The sequence below is a fragment of the Polyodon spathula genome, chromosome 10 (genome assembly GCF_017654505.1).
Source record: "Polyodon spathula isolate WHYD16114869_AA chromosome 10, ASM1765450v1, whole genome shotgun sequence".
NCBI lineage: Eukaryota > Metazoa > Chordata > Actinopteri > Acipenseriformes > Polyodontidae > Polyodon > Polyodon spathula.
The window spans coordinates 41,386,459-41,411,815 of NC_054543.1; the positions used below are offsets into that span (position 1 = coordinate 41,386,459).

At 34.6% G+C, this 25,357-nt stretch overlaps 1 protein-coding gene across 6 annotated transcripts in view; it reads left to right on the forward strand.

The window, feature by feature from the left end:
• The window catches only part of LOC121322319 (rho GTPase-activating protein 15-like), a 211,872-nt gene that overhangs the window by 135,389 nt on the left and 51,126 nt on the right, over positions 1-25,357 (forward strand). For all 6 annotated transcript variants that reach the window (XM_041262122.1, XM_041262121.1, XM_041262123.1 and 3 more), the window contains exon 14: positions 13,647-13,752. In XM_041262122.1, the coding sequence (XP_041118056.1) occupies positions 13,647-13,752 (106 nt within the window). The remainder of the gene's footprint in view (positions 1-13,646; positions 13,753-25,357) is intronic.

The window sequence follows — 25,357 nt, forward strand, 5'->3', positions numbered from 1 at the left end:
CAAAAATACCAACATTAAACATTTATGGAAAGCCTTTTACACCTCGGAACACTACATTTATGATGCTACTTACTGAAGGAAGTTCACCACTAATATTTAAGAGAATCACCAGAGAAGCATGACCTCAAACCATCTCTGGTGATCTAGGCCTGAGCAGTTAAAGTAAAAAGACTTGCTGCTGAAATGCTTGCCTAGTATTTGCAGTACCTGAGGAGGCCAGGAGCAAATGTCTCTTGCCAAAAGAACTGTATGTCTGCATATTTAAATAAGGAAGGTATGTTCACTCATCACAAGAGCTGATAAGCACCCAGATAAGTTAAAACATGATTCATAATTTATAAATGTTTTCCTTTCATCTTCCATTCTAGTTTGCATAAAACTAATTACTTTGTAAATGGTATTCACTTGAACATATTCAGCCACTGCAATGTAAATCAGACTGCCTGCGAACCTTAATGCAGTGAGGGCAATTGTAAGGGCAAAGGTTTAGACCAAGTTACATATGTGTTATATAAAATACAAAGGAAGGAATGTGTAACTTACAAAACAAGCTGCACAACCTTAATTTATGATATTAAAATGTTCTACACATTATGGATTCTATCAGTATTACAGTATGTGCTACAGTGAAAAGGTAGCAAATTAAACTCATAAATGCAGTGTTATATATTATCATATATTGAAGATATTCACATTATCATATACAAACAGTGCACTCCGCTTGTAAAAATCACTGATATAAGAATCAACCACATATAGTGATCAAAACCACTGGGACAAAATAATTCCTATACTCACCAATGTAAAATAATCTGCTTATAAGAATAATTTTGTTGTAAACTGACTAGATGTAATATGGTGTAATATACATTAGATGTAATATGATGTGTCAAGTGCAATGACATGTACAGCCAATAAAACTGTTTTTGAATCTGATCACATCTTGCGTAGATACACAGTGTGGATCGTGCAATGATGGAGAAAACATTGGGCAAGTTTGTAATCAAACAGTGACTACATCACTGCATTGTGCAGGTATGTTTTTTGTGTTCTCTGTTAGTGAAAATGTGTTTTAGTAAAGTGAATGCACATTAATTGAATACATACTGAGTACAGTAGTGTTATTGTGTGGTGGCGCGGCGCCGTGAGGAGGAGGGGGGATTGCAGAGTTTTGAGTCCCCGCTTCGTGAAAAACTGTAAGATTTGCATCACAACTGAAAATAAGTAAGTAAAGGCAGTGGTAGTCCTGACAGGAAAATACTGTACTGTAATGTCATTTTAGTTCAAATGCCGTAACACCACACAGCAGTTAAGCTAGGCACCCTCAAGAGATGATCACTTCTCAAGTATACTGTAGTAAAATAGGATTCTGCATCCTGGAGTAAGCATAATCGTGATCATATAACAAGCTGCTTACCCACGAGGACTTGTTTTGATGTATTGTCCTCAGTGATTGAGCACCATTGACATGTGTGTACTGTTTTTAAACTGCTGATGGCCCACTTTTGCTAATTGTAATGTGACAGAGTTTTACAGTTTTAAACCGATGTTGGTTTTATTTTTCTTACACAGTGGTGGCGAAACAACCGTTAATAAATCAAACATTTGGAGCACTAACTCAACAGTATTTCGTGTGGAACAAACACTAGATCTCTTACTTGAGTTGTGGTTTCTTTTTGTTACTTCTGCTTCCTTACTCCTCTATACCCCAATCACAAAGCCTTCGGCTAAGTCATTTCTATCGAGATGTCATTAACTTTAAGAAGTAGTTAACCAATTGACTATTATCCTTAATTCATTAAAGAAAAGCAGCTGTGGATTTTTCGTGGGCATGCATACATGGGGGAACGCGTGACATCTAGTGATCTACCCATTACACTGCAGCCAGGGAACAAGCTCTTATCATTCTCATACTAAGGGCCGGACCAAATCAATGTTGGCACTTAGTGAAGAAGGGCGCGAAAGTATTCGCGGTAATAAAACACTGGAAAAATTCCAAGCGAAATCTCGCTGAATCTCGAAACATATAAATCCGTGTAGAGAACAAAATTATATAATACCTATAATGGTAGCCTAACTGTCATCTCAGAAGCATCAAGATTAAGTTTTTAAATTTCCTTTGGTTTTTTGATAGAATAAATAATAATAATAATAATAATAATAAATAATAATAATAATAATAATAATAAATAATAATAATAATAATACAGCTACCCGACTCTGTCCGTTTAAAAAAAAAAAAAAAAATGTTCAATCAACTATTTTTTTTTTCTCTTTCTTCATGGCACTGGATAGCATTTCATTCGACTTCTTATTGTATAATATGTACCGGTACTGATCCTTACTACAGTGTTATGTTGGTTTTTGGATGTTCTGTTTATTTCAGCATTTTAATTTTATAATACTCACATGCCGTTTCTTTGTTAACCGACATTTGTTTTTTCAATCTTTGTTCTTGTGCATTTATAGCCCTCTATACAGCCTTGTGCACAGAAGGGCTCCGGGCAGCACCATGCCAGTTGGGTATGAGGATGCTGGCATTGCATGGTGCTGACACAAGCTAGGGTACGGTATGGATTTTTACAAAAATCATGAAAACAATGTGGCACGCTTTCATAACAGTGACAGAACAATGCAGCACAATGCTGCAGACATCGTGGAAATGAGGTAATTGCCAAGTGTGTGTGTTTTCTTTCAAACTTGCGTGCTTATTTTTCAATATTTTACACAATAAAAATAAAAGCATATTATTATTATTATTATTATTATTATTATTATTATTATTATTATTATTATTATTATTGCATAAACACTCTTTCCCAAGAGCGATTTGGTCCTGCCCTTAAGTTTGATTCTGCACTACAGTAATCATATCAGTCCACTTTTAAGAATCAACCACTTATAAGAGTCAAAACAACCGGGATGAATGTGATTCTTATAAATGGAGTGCACTGTGTAATTTTGGACCCTAAAAAGTTGTTTTAATGACTTTTACACAATGTACGCTACTATACTGTAATTGTAATAGTCTATTTTTAAATAAAACCATATGTCAGTCATCAGGAATAAGAGAGATGGATTTTTGGATACTGCTAAAATATTCTTAGCAAACATTTAGATGCATGCTTTGCATCATATTGGTTGTATAGTATCACTTAAGATACAGTATATGGCATATCAGTGAAACAGAAAACACTTAACAATTACATTCATAATGATCTAAAATGGATGGAATATCTCCATCACTGCATTACCATTTTCCAAATGTTTAATTTATTTTATTATATCTTTGTAATGTATTTACATTTTAATATTACAGTACCATTAACCTTGAAGAGTTCTAATTTTGAACCCTACCGGTATGTATGAAAGAAAAGCTTAGTATTATTGATTGTTTGATTGATTGATGCTCTAGTTATTATGTTGCCTGATGCCTGTTTTATATTGTAGTTTGTCACCTCCCTACGGGTGTATGGGATGACATGTCTGGGGAACAGCATCCACGAGGGGAGGGCCAGTTTGGGGAGACCCTGACTGGGACAGTTGGAAGTGATTCCAGGCCATGGAGAGTTCATCTTTGGGGTGTTCCTAAGGCTATGGGGATGGAACAGTACTGACATGCTATGGGATAATAAATCTGTACTTCCATGAGTTGGTTGTTATTAACCATTTGATACTTGAAGGGGTGATACGCCTCTATTACCTCAGAAGACTGATTACTTCTTGTAAACGCCATTAGATAATCTTTGAATACATGTTCATTAAATATTCCCTACATACATGCCACTATTACAATTATGTTAGTTAAGACAAAACATTTATTCTGTATTAAATACAGTACAATATTTTTTACATTTGACACCCAAATTTAGCAGCTAATTTTCATTGGCAGCCCCTGAACAAATAAAATAAAATACAGATAAAGTAAGTAATGAAGTATTTACAGAAGGGAATATAATAGAGCATCAGATGATTGCATACTAAGGGAAAATAAAATTGAAAAATGTAAAAAGAAAAATAAGGATACAGAGAGAGAAATGGCAGATGAAAAGACAGCAGACATATAGAAGCAAATGAAGAATTCTAAACATGGAAATTAAAAATAGCATCCAAAGTTAAGGCCTTGTGTAGAACACATGATTTGTTTACAATTGCAGTTGTGCTTTTCAATTGTAATAATAAAAAATAAACAACTGACAATATCACCCTGGAATCCAGAAACGATTTTTTTTTTTCACAAAGGTTGGAGTTGACTATGAGCACCTCCTGTTGATTTATATTATTTAACAAGGTTAGCACTGTGAGATACTCCTTTATATCAACCAAGAACACCAAGAGCCTTTTTGGTTAATTGCAGTTAGACTCAGACCTTTTGAAATGTTTTAAGGTAATGTTCTATTTCCAGAATTACTTGACAGATAATACTATTTAGGAAAGGCTAAAACTGGTTTTATGTTTTCACTGCACACATTCTTGTTCAAGCTTGTTTTAACAAATATTTGTCATTATAATACAAAATAGGTTTTAAGGCTTAATCTCGTGACCTTTTATTTTCATTTTGACCCCTCTACAATGTTACCCATAGCAACCTTAAACATATTTTAATCAAGTAATTACTCATTTAAATCGAAGTGTAAAAGCACTCAGACCAGAGACATTTGCATTTAGCAAATGGGGATTTGATGAGCAAAAGAAAAAAATATTATATATATATATTATATATATATATATATATATATCATATAATATATATATATATATAATATATATATGTGTGTGTGTTACACACACATGGTGTGGCTTCACGGACCGCAAATGAACATTTATTGTAGGGTACTTTCAACTTTGAAACCTTAAAGAATCTTCAAACATGTAGTGACTAAATTACATGATTTAACGAATACATTAGCAATTCTGCTTTTGAATCAAGAAAAAAAAAACATATTGGGAAAACAACACAGTTGCGCTTCTTAAATTTGTAATTAACAAATGTATTACTGATTCTGTGCATTTCTTAAATATGCAGTGCTTCCGAAGAAGAACGTTAATACACAATGGCAGAAAGAAACTAATTTCAGCACTTTGGAGAAATGAATGCCTTTTAATGCCGTGTGTTCCTCTTATCTGCATGCCACATTATTGTAATAAGTGCATTCAGAAATAATTTTGCTTCAAATATATTTTTTTTACAAATCTCAACCTCATTTGCATGCAAGTAAGTTGTCAGCTTAACTCTTTGAAATGCAAAATATATCTCATTTCTATATTTCATCAAGGATCTTTTCATGTTTAATAAATTACAAATTAGATCCTCCAAGACTTTGTTTTTCATTAACTAAAAGCAGAAAAAAGATACATTTAAAATCTTAATCACAACCTGCAAGATTATTTGCATGTTGCTAATATTTGCCTTGATGGGACTTTAATGCAGGCAAACTAAGCCAGATAGCAAGGTTATACAGAAGGCTTTATTTAAATAAAACAAACTAAAAAGTTTTGTTCTTTGTAATGGGATCATATCAAGGGCCTTTTAGATGTGAGAGTATGTATCGCCTGCTACAGTTTAAAACTGCCTCACAGATGAATAAGGAATCTTTAAGTATCAGTTTGTGCTATTTATTACAAATGTATTTAGAGATATTAAGCTAACAGTAGATATAGATGCAGAGCTCCAGTGTAAAGGCAGGAATGCAGTTTTTTTTTTTTTTTTTTTTTTTATTCAGCATTTTATGTTTTGATTGCAGTATTTTAAAAATGTTGAGGAGGTGACTATTTGTGTAAAGTGCTCTGTTTCATTCATTACGTGCATTGCTTTTGCAGTTTTTGAAAAGACTGAAGAACAGATTAATGTAGGGTTTGGAAGAGCAGTCCTGGTGGGCAGTATAATGCTAATTTGAGGTCCATTCTAAACTGATTAGATTTTTCCTAATTTGAGTGTTGGTACCCCTGGTCTGTATCACATGAGAAGGTGATACAGGACCTTGTTCATACCCTGAAGACAAGGAGGAAGTGTGATAACATGCACTTTTCATTATGAAATACAGTCAATACATCAAACATTTGGTATCTAATTTAAGACTCTTGTGTCACTCACCTACCAAATACTGTATTCATTTAGAACATGTTTAACATGCATAAAATCCAAAATTGCTGTGGTATTCTAATTTCCTCTGAAAATTTACAGAAGAGTAATTATGATCACAAGTGATCTCATCAATTCCTATTTTTGGATAAGAAGTGATCTATGTTGAAGCTAGGCAGGCAAAATAACTAATAGTTGTGAATCCTAAAATAGCTTGTTACTGCTCATGGGCAGTTGTTGCTTGTCATGGACCACATGTTGTTAACGAGGAGTATGCATTCAGCTAAACAAGTGTATACTGTCCTCTTGTTTGTTGTTTGCAGTCATTATCAATAGCTTTTGTTTGTGTGTTTGTATTTGAAGGTGATTTTAAACAGTTAGTTTTCCCTCTAGCAGTTTGACAATAGTTGAATTACCTGATCACCAAAGGGACTGGTCGTTTGTGGTAGCTTTAGAGGCTTATTGAAGGTGCTTGAATAATCTGCACTCTACACCTAAGCAGTTTTCAAACATAAGTCTCTCAATGTGAAAGCATTTGCTTTACAGAGCTCCACATTATTCTATTAGAAATGCAGGGGTCTGGGGTGGGGAAGGGGGCATTCTGATACACGAGAACATTGAATGGACAAAAAAAAAAAAAAATGTGGGCAAAAACACTGTTTATAAATAAACAAGCTAAAACACATTGCTCCCTTAAGAGTTTATTTTCAATCCTTTTTTTCGATTAAAATGTCCCTGCAGGAGCTTGTAGGGTTGAGTTTGGGGTGAGGTGGAGAGAAATAAATCAGTGTAGTCCAAGGAATAGTAATCCTTGTTGAGCATTTGGGGCTGATTGATATAAATAACATTGTCCTCGCCATCTGTCCAAAGAGGGACCTTTCCAGTTAGTGTTGAGCTGCAACGGCAGAATAATTAATGAATGGTGTCCTTTGTGCTGGTAATAAAGACAAGACAAATTATGTTATAATCCAACTGCTGCTCGTTTGTCACAGCCAAATAAAATGTCAAATAAAAGTGAGGGGCCACTGTGCTTGTTTAACGGAGTGCAAACTACCTGTTCCTATAGCTTGCAGTAGAAATAATGCAATAAAAAGCTAAATTCACTAAAATCAATTTTGTCATTCAAACATGTTTGATTGAAACAAAACTGTGATAAGTATATTAAATATTATGTTTGCTCATATTGTCTTTTATGGTATGATATGGTGTGAAATGTTGGGTATTTATTGGGAGAAAAACAGGATTGATTTTTACAATATGCATGGCAACTGAAAAATAAGCTGTATGCAGATATTTGCTGATAATGCTTTCAGTTATGGATTGCATACACGTATTTATTAAAAAAAACAAATAAAAATGATAATATGTGCAAGATTGTTATGCCCAATTAATATCCATCAATACACTATCAACCTTAAATACTTCTCTCAGAAAAAATACTACTGTAAATCTATTTCTTGTTTTAAACAAAATATAATATAGTCACAATGCTCCAGACAGGTTAGTATAAAGAGTGGAGAACTACTCTGACTACAGTAAAGGACCACACTATAAGGGTAGAATCAAGGGTATTGCCAGCTGTTGCAGTTGTTGGAATGCCATTATTCTTGAGTTTCTGAGCATATAAACACTCTTCACATCTCATGCAAAACAACATTTCAATATCTGTCATAGATTAGGAGAAATAAGCTGTCAAACAGTGTGGAAAACATGTTCTTCTTGGTCTTGTTTCTCTTCTTCTCCTTTAATTTGTTTAAAATCCATACCATTTATAATATATTGTACACATTTTGTTACATTTTTTTTTTTTTTTTTTTTTTTAACTGTTTACTGTAATTACCAAAATGACCATTAGGGGTGCGTGAAGGTATAAAGGTATACTGCTCAAATAAACCAAGCAACAAAGATCTGCAAGCAAAAATGCTGATAGCTAAATTGAAAAAAAAATGTGACTATATGTTAAGATGATAACACTTGAGTTTGAATCCACAAGACTAGTTGGAAGTTAGAATAAAAGAATCAGATGTAGATATTTTTATACAACTTGGCTTTTTGGTTAGATTTCAGTTTACAGTACAGTATTGTACACAACTTTAGCAATGTTAAAGGATTGTAACAATGGATAAAAACAATTTTATATTTATGTTTTGAAATATCCTCATTGTAAATCTGGGGAATCCTTTGGTGGTTAAATTCAATTGAAAAAGATACTATGGAGAGGAGCTCCCATACGTTCATCGTGTAACTAGCTACAGTAGTAGTTTAATCATAGTTTGTTTGTTTGTTTTAACATACAGTAAATAATAACATAATTCATATTTTTGAAGTATGTATTTTTTAGTAGGAAAACCCCTTGATGTCTTATTAGTAATAATTGTCTTATAAACTCCAATATTGTTGGTTTCTTTAATTAATCTAGAGTGTGCAGCCTAGGAAACCAGATTGTGAAAAAATGAGTTAAGCTGTAGCATTTTACACTGGGGATCACCTATGGCAGAGGGCTGCCCTGCTCTTTCACAGAACATGTTCCGTCTGTAAAATTCACAAACCTGGCATCCATACAGGCATCTGCTGCCTGCTCTAATGCCAGTTCACGGTATACATACAAACATCTGCTTCCCTGCACAAAGGGGACATGCAGCACTTGACAGGTCTGTGTTAGCAGGGCTTGCTTTGCCAGTTCTTTATACAAAAACCCTAATGTTTCCTGTCAAGCCATTAGCTGTGATACGATCAGTGCAGGCCCCATTAAGCCATCAGTGTCCACCTGTGATAAAGACAGCCATTTGTTTTCTTAAAGCCCACTTAATGTCCGTTTAACTCAATTTGTCAGGAAATGTAGAACAATTTCCTTTCGGTCTGAAATCTGGTAGCAGTTCAAAACCAAAGGAGCAGGAGGTCAGAATACATATTCAAATGAAGGATTAAATGCCTCTTGCATTTAGAATATTATGGAATGCAAAACTAGCTGATATATTCTTCCACTTGGCAATGTGTTTTTCATTAACTGACCTACATTCAACATTTTTTTTTTTTTTTTTGCCAGGTAGTAAAACAAAAAAAACCTTACCTACACTAGATGGGTGGAACAACACTTGGCTGAGCTATATTTTAATTTGATGAAGAAAAAAAAATGAAAGCCAAATTTTCCCTTTATTGTTGTCCATTTAGTAACCTTGTAATATGAAGAGAAAATAGATAGTGCATGAGCTCTGTTAGAATCATTTTGAGTTTGCACATTGTTGTTAGGTTTATAACAATTTATAGGACTGACAATTTGGGCAATTTCAACCCAGTACAGTCATCACAGCTCAAATCCAGTTGAGAGACCGAAACGTTAAAATGTGTTTTTTTAACTTGTCTCTGCTGATTGTAGTTTCAGTTAACAGCTGGACATTTACTAGTATTTACTAGACTTCTATTATGATGAACTACAATTCCTAAAAGATATCATGCTTCCCAGATGGAGTAACTTAACAGCAAACAAACATCTGTTCAGATTCCTTGCCCTGTAAATTCATTTGAAATCAGAAAAGGCAAATGACCTGTGCTTGATAATCCTGGGAATCCTAAAGACTAAGAAAATACTTATTCTCAGAGATTATTAATCTATCAAAACTATCCAGTGATTTAATCATATAGATTTGTCACTTCACGGCGCGTGCGTTGTTGCTACCCTGTTATGGAAGTCGGTATCTGTGTCCAAGCGTTCAGAAAGTTAGGTCTGCACAGTGGCAAAGTGGGATTGTTGACATCTGTCGAGGTTGGAGAGCTCAGTAAGCAGGAAATGGGGTGTCACTCGGAGTGCTACTTTGCTATTATCCTGGCATCCTAATGAAGTATCTGCAGTGTGCAGAGAGCCTCTGGATGGCATCTTAACGCACGGCTAAGCAAAATCACTTCTCCCCCTGTCATTGTCTTCCATCTGCCTGCACCCTACTGCACCCAATGGGATGGAACTGTAATAGAGCACACTGCTTAGTCTTTTGCATGGCATAAATGAGCCTATCAAATATGTAAAAAAAAAAAAAAGTTATTTTACTAAAGTTCATTCACCTGAAATTTACAGTAGAACGTACTTTGAATATATTATTTCTCAAATGCAATCTACATACTTTTCTTGGCAAGGATGCTATTATGGGTAATATACTGTAATTCTGCATGTTTTATAAAAGGCATTTGTAAATAACAGTCAAAATGTATTAGAAAATGGTGTACTTCAGTCCATGTACAGTATTTACATAGAAGATAGTTACTAAAAACTTAACAGAGGTTAAAATTAATTACAGGTTTTATAGATTGCCCTATTGAGTTTGACTAACAGAAGTATCAAGAATACAGTTGGCTTGCCCCTGAATCACTGCATAGTTAGTGATGATACTTTTTAATTAGATTAACTTTTTTACATATATATTTGATCCAATTAAAACAATATTATGAGCAGATACACTGCATATCATGTTTCAAGACCACATTTAAAAATAACCTATTAACTTTTTGTTCAGTATGTGTCTCAAGGGTTCTCAATGTTAGCTTCAGGAATTTTAGAATTGTTCCCAATAAATGAGACCTTAAAGAATGCTCATTTTTAAACAATGATCAGTGAACATTTTTGAGAATGATTATTATCTTATTCTGTTGTGATTCAGATAAATGGTCTTTTTATCTTGTTGCTTCATGATTTGTTGAAGTGTACTCTATGTTTCTGAAGTGATCTCTGCCCTGACCAACCACAATCAGAGTCCACAGACCTTTGACATGTCTTTCTATGGACCGCACGAGTCTTCATTTCTCAACACTCAAGCTGTTTGTGTTTTAGTAAGAGATTGAATAGGCTGGTTGATTTGACTTCTTTAACAAACAATGTAAGGGCCATCTTTTGTGCTCAGTAAGTGCCATACCTGGTAGAGTAACTGTACCAGATCATACAGAGTGCTGAGAGAAGGAAGACGGTAGTTACCACATTATCAAACATAGCATGATGGATGCAGCAGGTCGGTTTTGGATCAGAGGTCAGGTGTTGTTCTCCTATAGGAAGATGGATGAAGCTCAGGTTAGAAGCAACCACCTCTTCTAGCATGTTTTCATAACTATATCTGACTTCCTGTTGAGCAGACAAAATCTGCATTGTGAAAATGGGGGTAGTGTTGTAAACATCAATGTCCATTACTTGTAATGTTAGAAGTACAATTAATTGTACCTAAAAATTGAACTATGTGTTTTAGGCATGTAAGCCCTTGCAGTACTTGTTAATATAATTTCTTCTGTTTGCTCTGTGTTAACAACTGCATTAACAACTCAAAATCTAATTTCATTACACTAGTGTAACTTAAAAGCAGCAACAGCAGCCCCACAATGAATATCAACATAGAGTACAATATTTGCATGCTGGAAATTAATTTACTATAAATCAAAGACAGTAGACAAGAAACTCTGATGCTCCTTGCATCTACATAGTATTTATTTGTCAATTTTTGAGAAAAAACATATTATGGATTTGTAAATGTGCACATACATTCAAGAAGCTGATTCTGCAATAAACAATAATCTGAATGTCTGGCAGGCTCAATGGACAGTCAATCTCTTGATACCTCCTTACCTTTAGCTTTTGTTTCTAATCCATCAAAGAGCTGTCAGTTTTATGTTTTATGTTGGGAAGCTTAAAAGTATAAAAAGCTTGTGGTGAATGTGAACGTGTGTGATGTTTTCATTTGCACTAGGTACAAATATAATTAAACACTGAAGATGACTAATTCTGGCTTTCTCATATGTTCCTTATAATTAACCTTGTGCTGATCATTTTGTTTGGCTGATTTGGTATAATTTTACAGAGAAAAAAAGTTACAGATTTAACCCAGTAATTATCACCATTGCACAACATTATTTGGTGCCTATCGCTATTGGTATTTGCAAGTCTCAAATGCCCACAGTTGCATATTTGTCAGATGGATCTGTTACAATTTTACTTTTAGAAAGCTCAGAGACTACATGAAAAGTACAGGGTCAAATACATGCACGTTTTAATCGTTCATTGAATGCTGATTCTCAATATTCTTGATTTTAAGGTTGTGTAACATTTTTACATATTTTGGTAACAGTGTTTTGAAAATTATTGCCAGTATTCAGACAGATTTTTTCTTTTTATTTTGTTATATATAAATTGATGGTTACAGTGAAGCTCTTACTCCATTTTCTTTTCTGCAGCACTATAATACTACCTTAAATATGTTATTTTCCATTAACCTAAAAAATAAAGAAGAATTCAAGATGATTTTATCAATTTTCATTTTTGGCAGTTCTCTTGTAACTTCTAAAATGGAGCTTTTGAAAAACAACACATATTTACCATGCAGAACTGTTTGTGGTTTTTCCAAAAGAACAGAGCAGAGCAGTACCAAAAAAACCTAGGCTCAGCAGTTTTGAGTGGGTGAATGGTGAGAAGTGACTGGTTGATTTATAACCAGAAAAGGTAGCTAGAAAGTGCAATTTTCTACCTAGCTGCAAACAATAATTCATAACGATGTTGCGTCCAGATAAAAGACCTTTTTCTGTGTAGGGCCCGGTGCAAAATTATCTTGATAAATGTCAGTCTAGTGCAGGTAACTACTTAAAAACCATTAAGATTAGTTGGTTCTTTTTCGAAGATAACAGCTCCCATACCTTTCTTCCTTGTAATAATATCTAGGCACAGATAAATGCTAGAGCAATTGGCAGAGGTGTTTATCTTGTGAGGTTTTCAAACACTAAGTCAAGTCATCAGTTGTGAACAGTTTCTGCACTTGTCTCATATCTTCACATATATATATATATATATATATATATATATATATATATATATATATATATATATATATATAGTAGAGAGAGAGAGAGAGAGAGAGAGAGAGAGAGAGAGAGAGAGAGAGAGAGAGAATTATAAAGTTAATACCTGCTTTCATCTAGTTAATACTGGTATGTAGATTAGATAAGAAAATGTTTACATTCTTATATTGTTGTTGTACATGACCAGATGGATTCACATTGTAATGGATCTCCATTCAGGAGCGTGCTTGTTTTGAGGTGTATTTATTTGGTTTTATGAACTATTAGCCAATGTATAATATGCTTTCACAATGCACATCCAAAAAAAAAAAAGAAAAGATCGTAAAAACAAATAGCTAAATCTATTTATGTAATCTTTACTCGCATGCCAAAAGAGCTAGTGGAGAGCAAACAATTCAGCAGTAAGTGTAACTTTACTCTGTGCTACATACTCAACAATCACAACCCAATTTATAGTCACTACCTGCTGTAATCTCAAACAGGTACTGTAGGTGTTTCTGTAGCTCCTTACAAAGCAGGTGTTTTAAATGTAGTTCTACACAGTGGTTGCATCTGAATGTGTTGACCATTATATGTACTGAAATCGTTCTATATAATAACTAACCAGTTTACAAAGTCAGATTATATACGACTGGTGAAATCAAATACGTAACAACTGTGTTGTGAGTTTAACAATGTGCAGATACCTTGACGCTTACAGTATGGTGGTAAGTCTCTCACTTGTGTTCCTTTTCCATTACAGAAACACAGGATTACCGGCAGCGTGTCCAGTCTATAAAGAAGCTTGTGTCTCAGCTCCCGAAGCCTAATCATGACACAATGAAAGCTCTTTTCAGACATTTTCAAAAGTAAGTTTCATGTATAGCTGTAGTGGAATGTATTACTAATGTGCAGAAACATATTTCAATTCTATACAAGATATTGGGGAAAGGAATTTCTATGAAAACCCAGACCCACCTCCTTCCGTACTGTCCTAAACACAGAAATCTTTTGTTAAGTACTGAATTGTTCTTTCATTCAGATGATACAGAAAAGAACAATAAACAAAATGTTATTAAATTTGCACTCAATCACAATTTTCAATAAATAAAATGACTTATCTTCAGTTAAGCTCAGGGACACAGTGACAGTGATCATCATTTCAGGCTATATGACTGCAAGCAGCACTTGTGCAAGACCTAGTGTAGTAAACGTGTCCATTTTGCAAGACATGAGTTCAGGTCTTTTTCCCTTATCTTGTGAACTTACACTTGTATTCTCTTAACTTCTTAAGACCTATACATATTGTGGTTTCCGTTAACCTTAGGACTGGCAGGCTTTATTACATACTCTCTAACAACACTCATGCATCATAAAGTAATGGTATGTCAAACCAAAGAGCACTGCTGTATTTGTATACATTTTTATCTGAACATCGTCAGATTATAAAAACGAATTAACTCAAGTCTTATAACTGACAGTCAAGAAATGTTTGGTTATACAGCCTTTTTTTTTTTAAGTAAAAAATAACATTTTGTAAGTACTAATAAGAATTAATGTTAGTAGTCTAGTAAAATAAATAAACTATTTAGGTCCTGCTTTAATAATGTAAGTGCTAAATCAATGTATAATGTTATACTATGTATAGTGTCACTGGGAACTTACTTAATTTTTTTTTAATCAATTATTTGAATCCCATTTTCTACCTAATTTTGAATGTTGCTTTACAGCAATTATCAAGTCAATCATCTCTTTTCACTCAAAAAACATAAGCTCCAAATTTACCAAGACACTAAACCAGGCCCAGCCTGTCTAGTATTAACCCTGTGTGTTTAAATGGTTGTCCAAGAAACTATAATCACCCTGTGCACTGATCTTATATCAGGAAAGCTTTAAAATATAATTAAACACCTTGATGGGCTAAACAAGATCACTTGTCTGTGCACTAATATCTGTCTTACTGCACGGCTATGGGCTTATCATGTATAACCTTAAAATGATAATCAACGTTATTGGATTTCTTGTCTTTAAAACAAAGTGACATACATTTGTAAATGATGGAAAGTAGACTTTGGTTTTCTGCCCAGTACTGACTGGAAAAATAATTCCAGTGAAACAATTAAAAAGGAAAACTTAAAATGACAGTGACACAATGGTTTATCTGTTTTTCTTTTAGAACAGTCTGAGCTTACAAGATATGAAGGTCCTCCAACTGAGTTGTATTTATATATCAAACCTGCTCATGTGACCACCTTTACTTAGCGGCCACCTGGTCTAAGCAACCATTTTAAATTCCTCCCAATGATATTTGTGCTTTTATTGAACGGTATTAAATGACCACCTGTCTACCGTGACCAGCGACCACAATTCCCTTACCCAGCAACGGACTCAAACCTGTATTAAGCACCCTTACACTGGGTTGTTATAAGAAAAATATGGTTTTATATGGTACATCCTAAATTCAAAGGAATACGGTAACCATTTTAGCGGTCTTTTATCCATAATCAATAAAACAACAGCACTCTCTTGTAAAGGAAAATCCATGGAGAAACAAAAGGTCCTCCCTAGATGACAGAACTAGTTATAAACTTGTAAAGACAGTAAGTGCCAGAAAAACTGCTGAAAAATTTGGCACTAGAAAGACGCAGATACAGCCGAAAGAACGGCTTGAAGTTTTAGGTTTTTATTTGTGTTCACGTGACCATGTTTTGAGCGGATTCAATATCTTAACTAAACTATTAATTACTAAACAAAGACGCTTCTTTTCACCTTGATGTCCTGACTGACTTGCTGATTCTGTTTCACCTTCTTCATTATTCGAACACAAGAGCAAGCAGTGACATTAATCACTTCCCCCACATGCTACTTTAACTTGCGTTTTGTTCTCGCACTTGCCTGGGAGGCAGCTTCCAATGTGTTTGTTTCGTGTTGTGTTGTTCTTTCCCGCTAATTTAACAGAATGTTCTCAATTAGAATGTAGCGGCTTAAGACTTAAAGGCAAACAGTTAAAATGAAAATAAACACCGAAAAATTCAAGCCGTGCTTATAAGAGTATGAAAACAATGTGCACGGTAATCGAAAACAATTCGAATGCTTAAGATCTTCTGCTTACGCTGGCGTTGGTTTCAGGATGCAATGAATCAACACGTATCTGAAAGGCAGACACAGGCATTGAAATTTGCAAAGGATTTAAAACATTTTGTGTGACCCGAGACAGGCAAGCATTCGTTACTTTCACAAAATAATTTGTTTTGTAAATGCATTATCTAAATGAATATTATTAAATTACATACCTACTTTTGTTCATATTACATATTATGGCTTTTACAGTGTAAGACATACATAATTACAAGAAAGCATGTCAGAGACAAATAGAAAATTAATAAGTTATGGGCCATCTTTTAAAAGACTACCTGTGTTAAGAGACCGCTATTAGACTGTCCTCACTGACTGTTGAGTGGTCTCTTAATACAGGTTTGTGTGTGTGTGTGTGTGTGTGTGTGTATACTGTATATCCTACTGCTGTAATATAAACCAAGTCAATTTCCTTCACACTATAGATAATTATTTTCAACAATAAAAAAAAAAGAATTGGAATTATATGTAATATATCTTGCTTGGCCAAACAAAAAATATGATGAAAGATGTAATCCGATCCATTTTAGTTTTTACACACTTGCAGTATAATAAAACAAATTGTAAAAGCCAGTCAGTGGTCTATTAATGGCTGATGTTTCCAAGCAATGCTAATAGACCTCAGATATGTCCAGACTGTAATCTAACGGAGCCATTGTGAATGGCAGTTAGTACTTGATGCTGGACTAACCGGTACTACATTACAAAACACATACAGTACCAAATTGTATATACAGTACCCTTGTATAGTCATTAAGCATTGTTAGTGCTTCAGCTAGTCTTCAGACTGTGATTGTAGTTTTTTTTTTTTTTTTATCAAAACGAACCCCAAAGTTACTAAAGGGCCCTAGAATTATCCAGTGCCTCCAATAAAAAAAAAAAAAAAAAAATTAAAAAAAAAATCCTGGTTACTGTTTTCAAACTTTGACAGGATGGTGTCTTTAAAGTCCTTCATATAAATAAAAAAAAAAATGAAAACAAACAATCCTAGAATAACACCTGACCTTTAAAAAAGGTCACCTGTACTCTATATGTTGGAATAAGGCATTTCAATCTAAACATAATAAACAAAGTACACCTTTATCTAGATTCTTAAGATTTACTCATTGTTCATTCAGGTTTTGAAAATATTGTTTTTGCCAACAAAAGAAGCATAAGCTTTCAAGGCTTTTGGGACAGAAGGTCTTCATTAGCTGCGTTTACATAGATTCATAAACAATGGTCATCCTTTATGTGCTTTATTTAAAGTATTCTCCTAAGAACTGACACATTTCCACAGTACTGAAATATGTAGTGGATGGCAACTGATCATAGTTGGTAACAAAAGTCCTGAGGGCTTGTTGTTCACTCTGTTTTAATGACTCTTTCAGAAGTTGGCAGCGAAGAAGGCATTGTAACATGGTGTTTGCATAGCAGGAGGTGAGATGAGTGTTGCTCAAGCCTCTGATTGAATGTGTGACTGCAGCTGTTCCCTCAGAATGTGGTAGCTTCTGTTGTTCCTGAATGTTGGTGATGGCTTGATGTACGAAATACATATGATCCTTTATCATGGATCTCTTGTGTGTGTTGTTCTCCTTTAGGCTTATCAACTCAGGTCAGAAAAGATTGCTCAGCCTGCTGAACTCTGCAACTGCAGATGGAAGCACTTTAATGCAGGGGGGGGGTCAAAGTTTATAAGGGGATGCCACTTAAGGAAGTTACTCTAGAAAGTGCCAAAAAACTTTGGCCATAGGAGAAAATGGAGTTACCAAGGTCCATCATCACTGTTTTGAGTGTCATGCCCTGGCATTTGTGAATGGTGATTGCATGAGCACCGATGACTGGAAACTCCTCCCAAACAATGTAGGCCCTGTCCATGACTTCAAACTTTGACCTTGAGCGTTAAAAGGTACGTGTGTGTCCATTGTTAAAATGGATGGTTTTGGTTTTCACCATCATGGGTTTTTCTAGATAATAGGAAACAGCTTGAAGTTTGGATATTTTTTTCCAAAGCATCAGCTTACAGCCTATTTTCACTCGTATGCTTGTTTGCAGTCCAACTGTATGACTGCAGTCAGCCTTATAAGCTTTAAATTTAAACTTCTGGAGGGAAGGAAGGCAGTCTACAGTATCTATTTCCACAAGATGAATGTCCTCCCCAGGAGTACTATCAAGTGTAGTGGTCTGTATCTGGTTACAGGTGTCTACTGTAGGCATGAGACAGGTTGAACTTCCATCTTTGTCATCTAAATCCTTCATGTGTTGGATGATTTCTTTTTTGCAGCTGTAAATATGTCCTCCCTTGATTGGTATCAGTCACTCAACAAAGTGTGATCCGTTTTGTTGGTAGCTTAGAGTCTGGCACGGTTAAGCAGATTGGCAAAACCCGGTCCTGCTTCTGGCACATATTAATTGTGAGTTCATCATACGTGAACAATTTCCACAGGTCCCATAGAGCCAATCAATTGGTGCAATTCTTCTTGAGTAAGTGGCACAAAAGGTGGTTTATCAGCAAATCCCCCAGAAGATGTTAATTTTTTCCAAACCAGCTATTGTCTTTGTTGGCAGTGTGGAAAATCTCATATAGGCGAAGATGGATGTATAAAAAGGTGACATTGGAAATCATAGACACCTCATCAATAATGACGGATAAGGGCAACTGCTAAGCAAATGAAGAAGAAGAAGAAGAAGAAGAAGAAGAAGAAGAAGAAGAAGAAGAAGAAGAAGAAGAAGAAGAAGAAATATATAATTGAAAAAAAAACTAGGCGATTTGGTTTGTTTCAATAGAATAATAGTTAATCATTTACCAGACGTTTTTATCCAAAGTGACTTATAGAGGTTAGTGTGGGTGAATGATGCATCGACAACTGCTGCTGCAGAGTCACTTGCAATAGGACTTGGGTTTTACGTCTCATCCGAAAGACAGAGCACAAGCAGGTGAAAAGGCTTGCTCATTAGAAATTAGTGGCCGAGCCAGGATATGAACCGGGCTGCTGGTAGAGAGCCCCTTTCTTTAAGTATTGTCCCTCAGTGTTACAGTGTGTTTAACAAAATGTTGTGTAACATGACATTACAATATCAAATAGGAATGCAGCAAAGTAAACATGTATAATTATTTGTACTTACTGTACAACTGGCCCAATTGGTTCGGAGGACTGTTCCTCGTCAAATTTGTGTGCAATTCAGAACTTTGCGAAGCGTGCATTAATCCCATAGAAGGATCAATTATCAATTGTAATGTAATCTAGTGGACAGATTGGTGATAGACTGAGTGAAACAAGTATCTCCTTAAAACAACAGTTAGTGTTTACATAAAATCCAACAAAACATGACAACAGTACAAAAAACTTTCATGTTATGTCTGGTAAAATGGCATTCCCAAGCACAGCTGGAGAAGTGACTTGATAAATGATGTGAAATACAGAAGCAATTAGCTGTTGTAACACGTTACTGATAATAACACACACATTATAGGAATAACAAAATTGTTCAACCTATGTTGAGGCAATGTATTGTCGCTTGGATGGGGTAAATGTAAATAATAGCCTAGTCTGTTGAAAGGGTTAAGATGTGAATCTGTGTAGCGGCTATGTAGTTGGAGTGAAAGTATGACTAGTTAGGGTTCAAATCCTGCCTTATCTATAATTTATACAGCGCCTTTCATAGTGGACCACCATCACAAAGTGCTTTACAATATAGTGAGGAACAATACATAATATATTAAATACAGTAAAATACAGGGCATAGTACATTAAATACAACAGTAAAAGAAAAATGCAAATACATTAACTACAGGCATAATGCATTAAATACAGGGCTAGTGTGTGAATTGTAAACATTGTGGATGCATGTGTCATACAGAATCCTATGAATAAGATGGAGTGAAAAACCTGAAACAGCAATTTAGACAGCAGCTAATAACAGATACCAGACTAGAAGAGCATTGAAAGCAAAAGAGAACAAGTGGGTCTTGAGAGTTGATTTGAACATAGATATATTTTCATGATGAATATTAGTTCTGTTTTTTTTTTTTTTTTTTTTTTTATTGCATATTAAAAATCAGAGTAAACTAAAGGAATGCTTATCATAGTAAAAGCACAGCAAAGTGTGATAAAGCACAGTGTTTGCAGGTGAAATCTGTATTTAAACGTCGAGCAGTCATTTTAAATGCGCTTCTTGCTAGCACTGACCAGTAAAATAGTTTGTAGGCTCGATATTTTGATTTATATAAAAATCTACCATATTCCATTGTATAGAAGCGTTGATAAAATAAAGTTACTGACAGACATAGGAGAGTCTTGGTAAACATATATATCCTGATGCTTTCACTAAGCTAAAGAATGCTTGTTTTAAATGGAGGTGTGCTACGCGTGTCAGTCTTATCATGTTATCATGTTTAAGAAGTAGTACTCAGGGAGACAGTGTTGAATTCTTGAAATGTTTGTTTTATTTGAAACTACAGAGAATTCCTGTCATGGGACTCAATTACAAGGATTTAATATAAATGATATAGACATCACAATAAGTGCATTCCATAATATATTTCCATGTTTTGCCTGTGACTCATCAATTTTAAAATATCAATAAATCATTTAATGTAAACAATCCAGGACATTTTTACCTTACTTTGGCGATTTATTTCTCTTACTGTATGATGGGTATTGACTTTATTTTTTCTACATTGGAAACCACAAATGAAAAGTGAAATGGTGCTTTTTTCTGATTTACTTTTGCTGCGCCAGTACCCTGAAAACACGTAAACTGTCCTTGCTGTATAGAGAGTATTGCATTATTATCCTGCTTCGACTTTACGATATCGATAGGGCATTTACGACACGTTGAGACCCGAGCCATGCGTCACGTGTGCATGCTCGGTGTCCGAACCGCAGTACCTGTAGTGGTCGCCTTGACTCACTCTAGTGGGTATTTTTTTTTTTATTTATTTGCCCTTAACAATGTCTGGTAAGAGCAGTGGACTCAAAACAAAACCTAAGCTGTGAACTTTGTCACATGATGAGGGGCTTAACTTCAGTCAATCTTATTTCTGGCTAGGAGTACCGCATACGCACACTGAATACCTCTTTGCAAAGCCCCGAGTCTGTACTTTTAAAAAAGCCAGGTAGGTGCCTGAGCCGGTGCCCCGAAATCAACGGGCTGAGTGTAAAGAATTAAATAAATATTTGCATGAGTACAATACAATGGGTCATTTTTGTGAAGAAGGAACGTAACTCAAATTTCTAACATTGTTCCTATGGGAACATGTGCTTCAACTTACGACGCTTCGATTTACAGCGAGACTTTCAGGAACCAATTGTGTCGTAAGTGCGAGGACTGCCTGTGTGTCGTAAGTGCGAGGAGACATACTGTATGTATACTGTATGTATGTATGTATGTATGTATGTATGTATATATATATATATATATATATATATATATATATATAGATAGATATATATAGATAGATAGATAGATAGATAGATAGATAGATAGATAGATATATATATATATATATATTAGATGAAGTTGAGCCAATTTGGATTGGATTTGTTTTTGTGTTCATTTGATAGTATTTCTGTATAAGTTTATGACATAAAGTTCAATGAGTTTATGGCAAAATACTTGTGTGTGTGTGTGTCCTGATGTAATATTCTGCATTGATTTATGCTACAGAAACTCATATTCAAAATCCATCACTTGGAAAAGGACTTTGGTTATTGTACAGAATACAAAATATGCCACAGTATAAAGCATACACCAACATGAGGTCATATCTATTCATTTTCTACTTAGCGGCAAAGGGGCGCAGCAGCATTTTACTTACTGTGCCTAGATGGGCTAATACTAAAACCAATCCATGTGTCCCCTCTGGCAGGGTTTATGAGGCTCTGTAGCTTATTCAAATTCTCATGGGGCTTTTTTACATAATAAGATATATGTATGGTTCACCTACCCCTTTGTACAGGTGGCTAGCTTGTCCCATAGTACTAATTTTAAACCCCATCCAGGTACAAAACCCAACCTTTTCTGGCATGACCAGGGAGGTCTGTTTTGAAATAGGTGTGTTTCTCTGTTAGTCACAGTTAACTAATCGACCAGGGGCTTCTCTTTTTTATATCTAGTGTTATAATTCTGTATCATATGCATAAACACTGAACACCTCACATGCAGCAATGTTAATCCTTATAAACAAGCTCAACTGGGGAAAAGGGATTATGAGCAAATATTGCAGGCTGGCACATGCCCAGTTTGAAATAAGAACAAAAAACAGCTGGCAATCGAGTAGAAAGAGACAGCTAAATTGCAGCTGAATGACCTATTTTGGTGCCATGTGCCATAAAGACAGTGTCTTCTCAGAACCAATCTGAGTTAGCGTCTAAAAGTCTGTTCCCTTTACACATTTATTCCTTTTGCCTTATTGAAGCAAAAATAATAATAAAAAGACTGGCATGTATGTCAGCATGGTATTGGGATATGTATATAGGAAAAACTCTAGAACTGTGGGCGCCACACCCACACCTACTGATGTGGTCCAACTTGTTTTTTCTTTTTCTCTTCAGAGGCACCTAATTAAGAAACCCTGACTCATTTACATTGATTCGTTTGATCTAAATTACACTCCAAACCGCACCAAATTAGGATCATCTGTGAATGTGAAATGTTTTTTTTTTCCCTGCGTCTAGCAGCATAAAACCAGCTCTGGAGGGCACATGCTCAAATGATGAGAAGGATTATAGTTTTTAAAGTTCTCCTGAGACCAAGTTTTTCCACTGACAGTGCAGGGAAAGTCTTGGACAATTATCTCTGGATATGTTTATTATTATGTTTCTTTTTCTCAATCACTAGATAGCTGTTCACTGTGATTTCTAAGTAGAAGTAACACCTAGTTCAACATTTAAGTGACATTCAACCTGAAATCTTCTGGATGTATAAATATAAACATACTGAGTTTTAAGTTAGAATTCAAACTGAAATATTCTGGATGATAAATATATATATTATTATATATATATTATATATATATATATATATATATTATATATATATATATATATATATATATATATATATTGTTTTTCTCCTTTTTGATACAACAAATAATTAAATTCAACTTCGGCATTCACAATCTTTCTTTTGGAGCAAAATGTTACCTTTTTAATAAAACAATTTCAACAAGCTTGAGCTCTGGAGGCGCTCATTTGTCAGAAAAGGAGACCTTTTAGACCTCAAAGTCTTCATAATTATTCTGTGAATGTTAATTTCTTCGTAAACCACAGACAGCATAAATTGTTTGCCTTTTGTGACCACAAGATAACTTTCCAAAGTTAGTAGCTAACAACAATAGAGTTGTTTGAATCAGTTATGCATACATAATATGTATTATTCCTTCAGTCAGAATAAAAAATTAATTCGCTTTTCACCCAAAAAAATATGATTTGGCAAAGATAAAAATGAGGAAAATCTAAATTAGAGCATGTGTGTGTATGTGTGGTCTGACAAAAGTATTGTGAAAGTTTTTTGGAATTTCTTTGTTCACTGCACAAAAAAAAAAAAAAAAAAAAAAATATGAAAGTTTAAACTCAAGGGGCTCTATTTTTACCCTGGCTTAGATACCAGAACACAGTAAAAGTCTACGATCTTTATTGTGGGCTAGCAATGCGCTATATGGAGCCATCATTCTTTTTTTGTCTGATCTGCATAGCCTGGATTTAATAAGCGGTTGTACATCCATATTGTGATGATGTGGTTAAGGAAACCAGATTTCTTTAACTGTACCTTCACATCCCCATGTACTATTTATTCCACTCCCGTGGGTGTATTGGGAGTGGTGTTTTTTTGTATTTTTTTTTTTTTTTGTAGAATTCACCACATTGAAACAATGTTTTTTTTGTTAGTCCACAGTGGCATTCATGAGGTTTGTGAAGGTATTATGCTCAGAATTCATATGATAAATGTTCTATGGGGAACTATGTAGCCAGTTTAGTTTCAGAGACCTCCAAAAGGGTTATACCATCTGAGCGTTCTGACAGGGAATTACATTTCTGAATTGACTATCCATCCAGCACAGTGATGCCACAAAACAACAGACCAGTCCAATTTTGCAAAGAACCTCCGATCTCTAGTCATAAGACAAATCTAACATAAATCTGGCCATTTCGTTTCACAAATGCACTCCAGGGGTGTTGTGATTTGGAGTGTTTTGATCCTTTTTATTGGGAGGTGAGGAGAATGGATACCACTAATGCCAGTGAGTGGGGCTGCAATGTCTTCTGGCTCCTTCCTCAAGACTAAGCTTGATAGATAAATAAATACATAAATAAATAACAAACAAATAACTAATTGGCTCTATCTACAGTTTTGCAGAAAAGAGACATCAAGAACAGGATAATTAAAAGCAATGTTAGAAACATTAAATTAATTTCCTAAAGCCTCTCCTGATTTTATCATTCTACTTTTTAATACATATTTATATTAAGAAATGGGTTTCATTATTCTGTATTTGTTGGGAAAGTTTCTTCAGTATTGTGCTCCATTTGTTATTTGCTCAGAAAACTTAATGGAAAGAAATTGAATTAGGTAACGATATCTGATAATTTAGGTATGTTTTTTGATTATTATTATTAGTAGTAGTAGTAGTAGTAGTAGTAGTAGTAGTAGTAGTAGTATTTTATTATCTGTAATATTAAAATAGGAAAATTATTATATTAAACTTAATATTATTATTATTATTATTATTATTATTATTATTATTATTATTATTATTATTATTATTATTATTATGTAACTATCTCAAAATGTGTGAATCTATTTGCGATAATATCTATATGCTTTGACATAATGTATAAAATATGCTATTGTACTGCAATTTAGAATCATATGCAAATGTTATTATACAAGGGCTGAGCATGTTTGGGTTTGGTGTGCTACCATGAAAAAAAATCCATCCTAGTCTAAGCTATACGTGTACATGTTGTTCTTTACATGGCTACCATGAAGCTCAGAACATTGGTGGTAGCCAGAGGCATTGCAAACAGTGACAGAGATGTACCGTGAAAATGTGTGTGTCAATGTGCCCCCCTCAGTTTATTAACTGGCCTTCAGCTCAAGAAGCCATAATCCTGACCCTAATAAAGACAGCCTAGGGGGAAATGGCATTGAGCACTGACTCCTACATCCTGTTGTTCCCTGGTCAAAATTAGATGCTAATTAATTACCATTGGCATCTTTAGCATTGCATGCCAGCTTCTATTTGGGATATCAGTTTGTTATCTGATCAAACTGAATACTCTAAGGCTACCTCAGTGTATCCAGTTTTGGAATATTTCGTCTTTTTGTGTTTTGTTTTATGAGCTAATATTATAT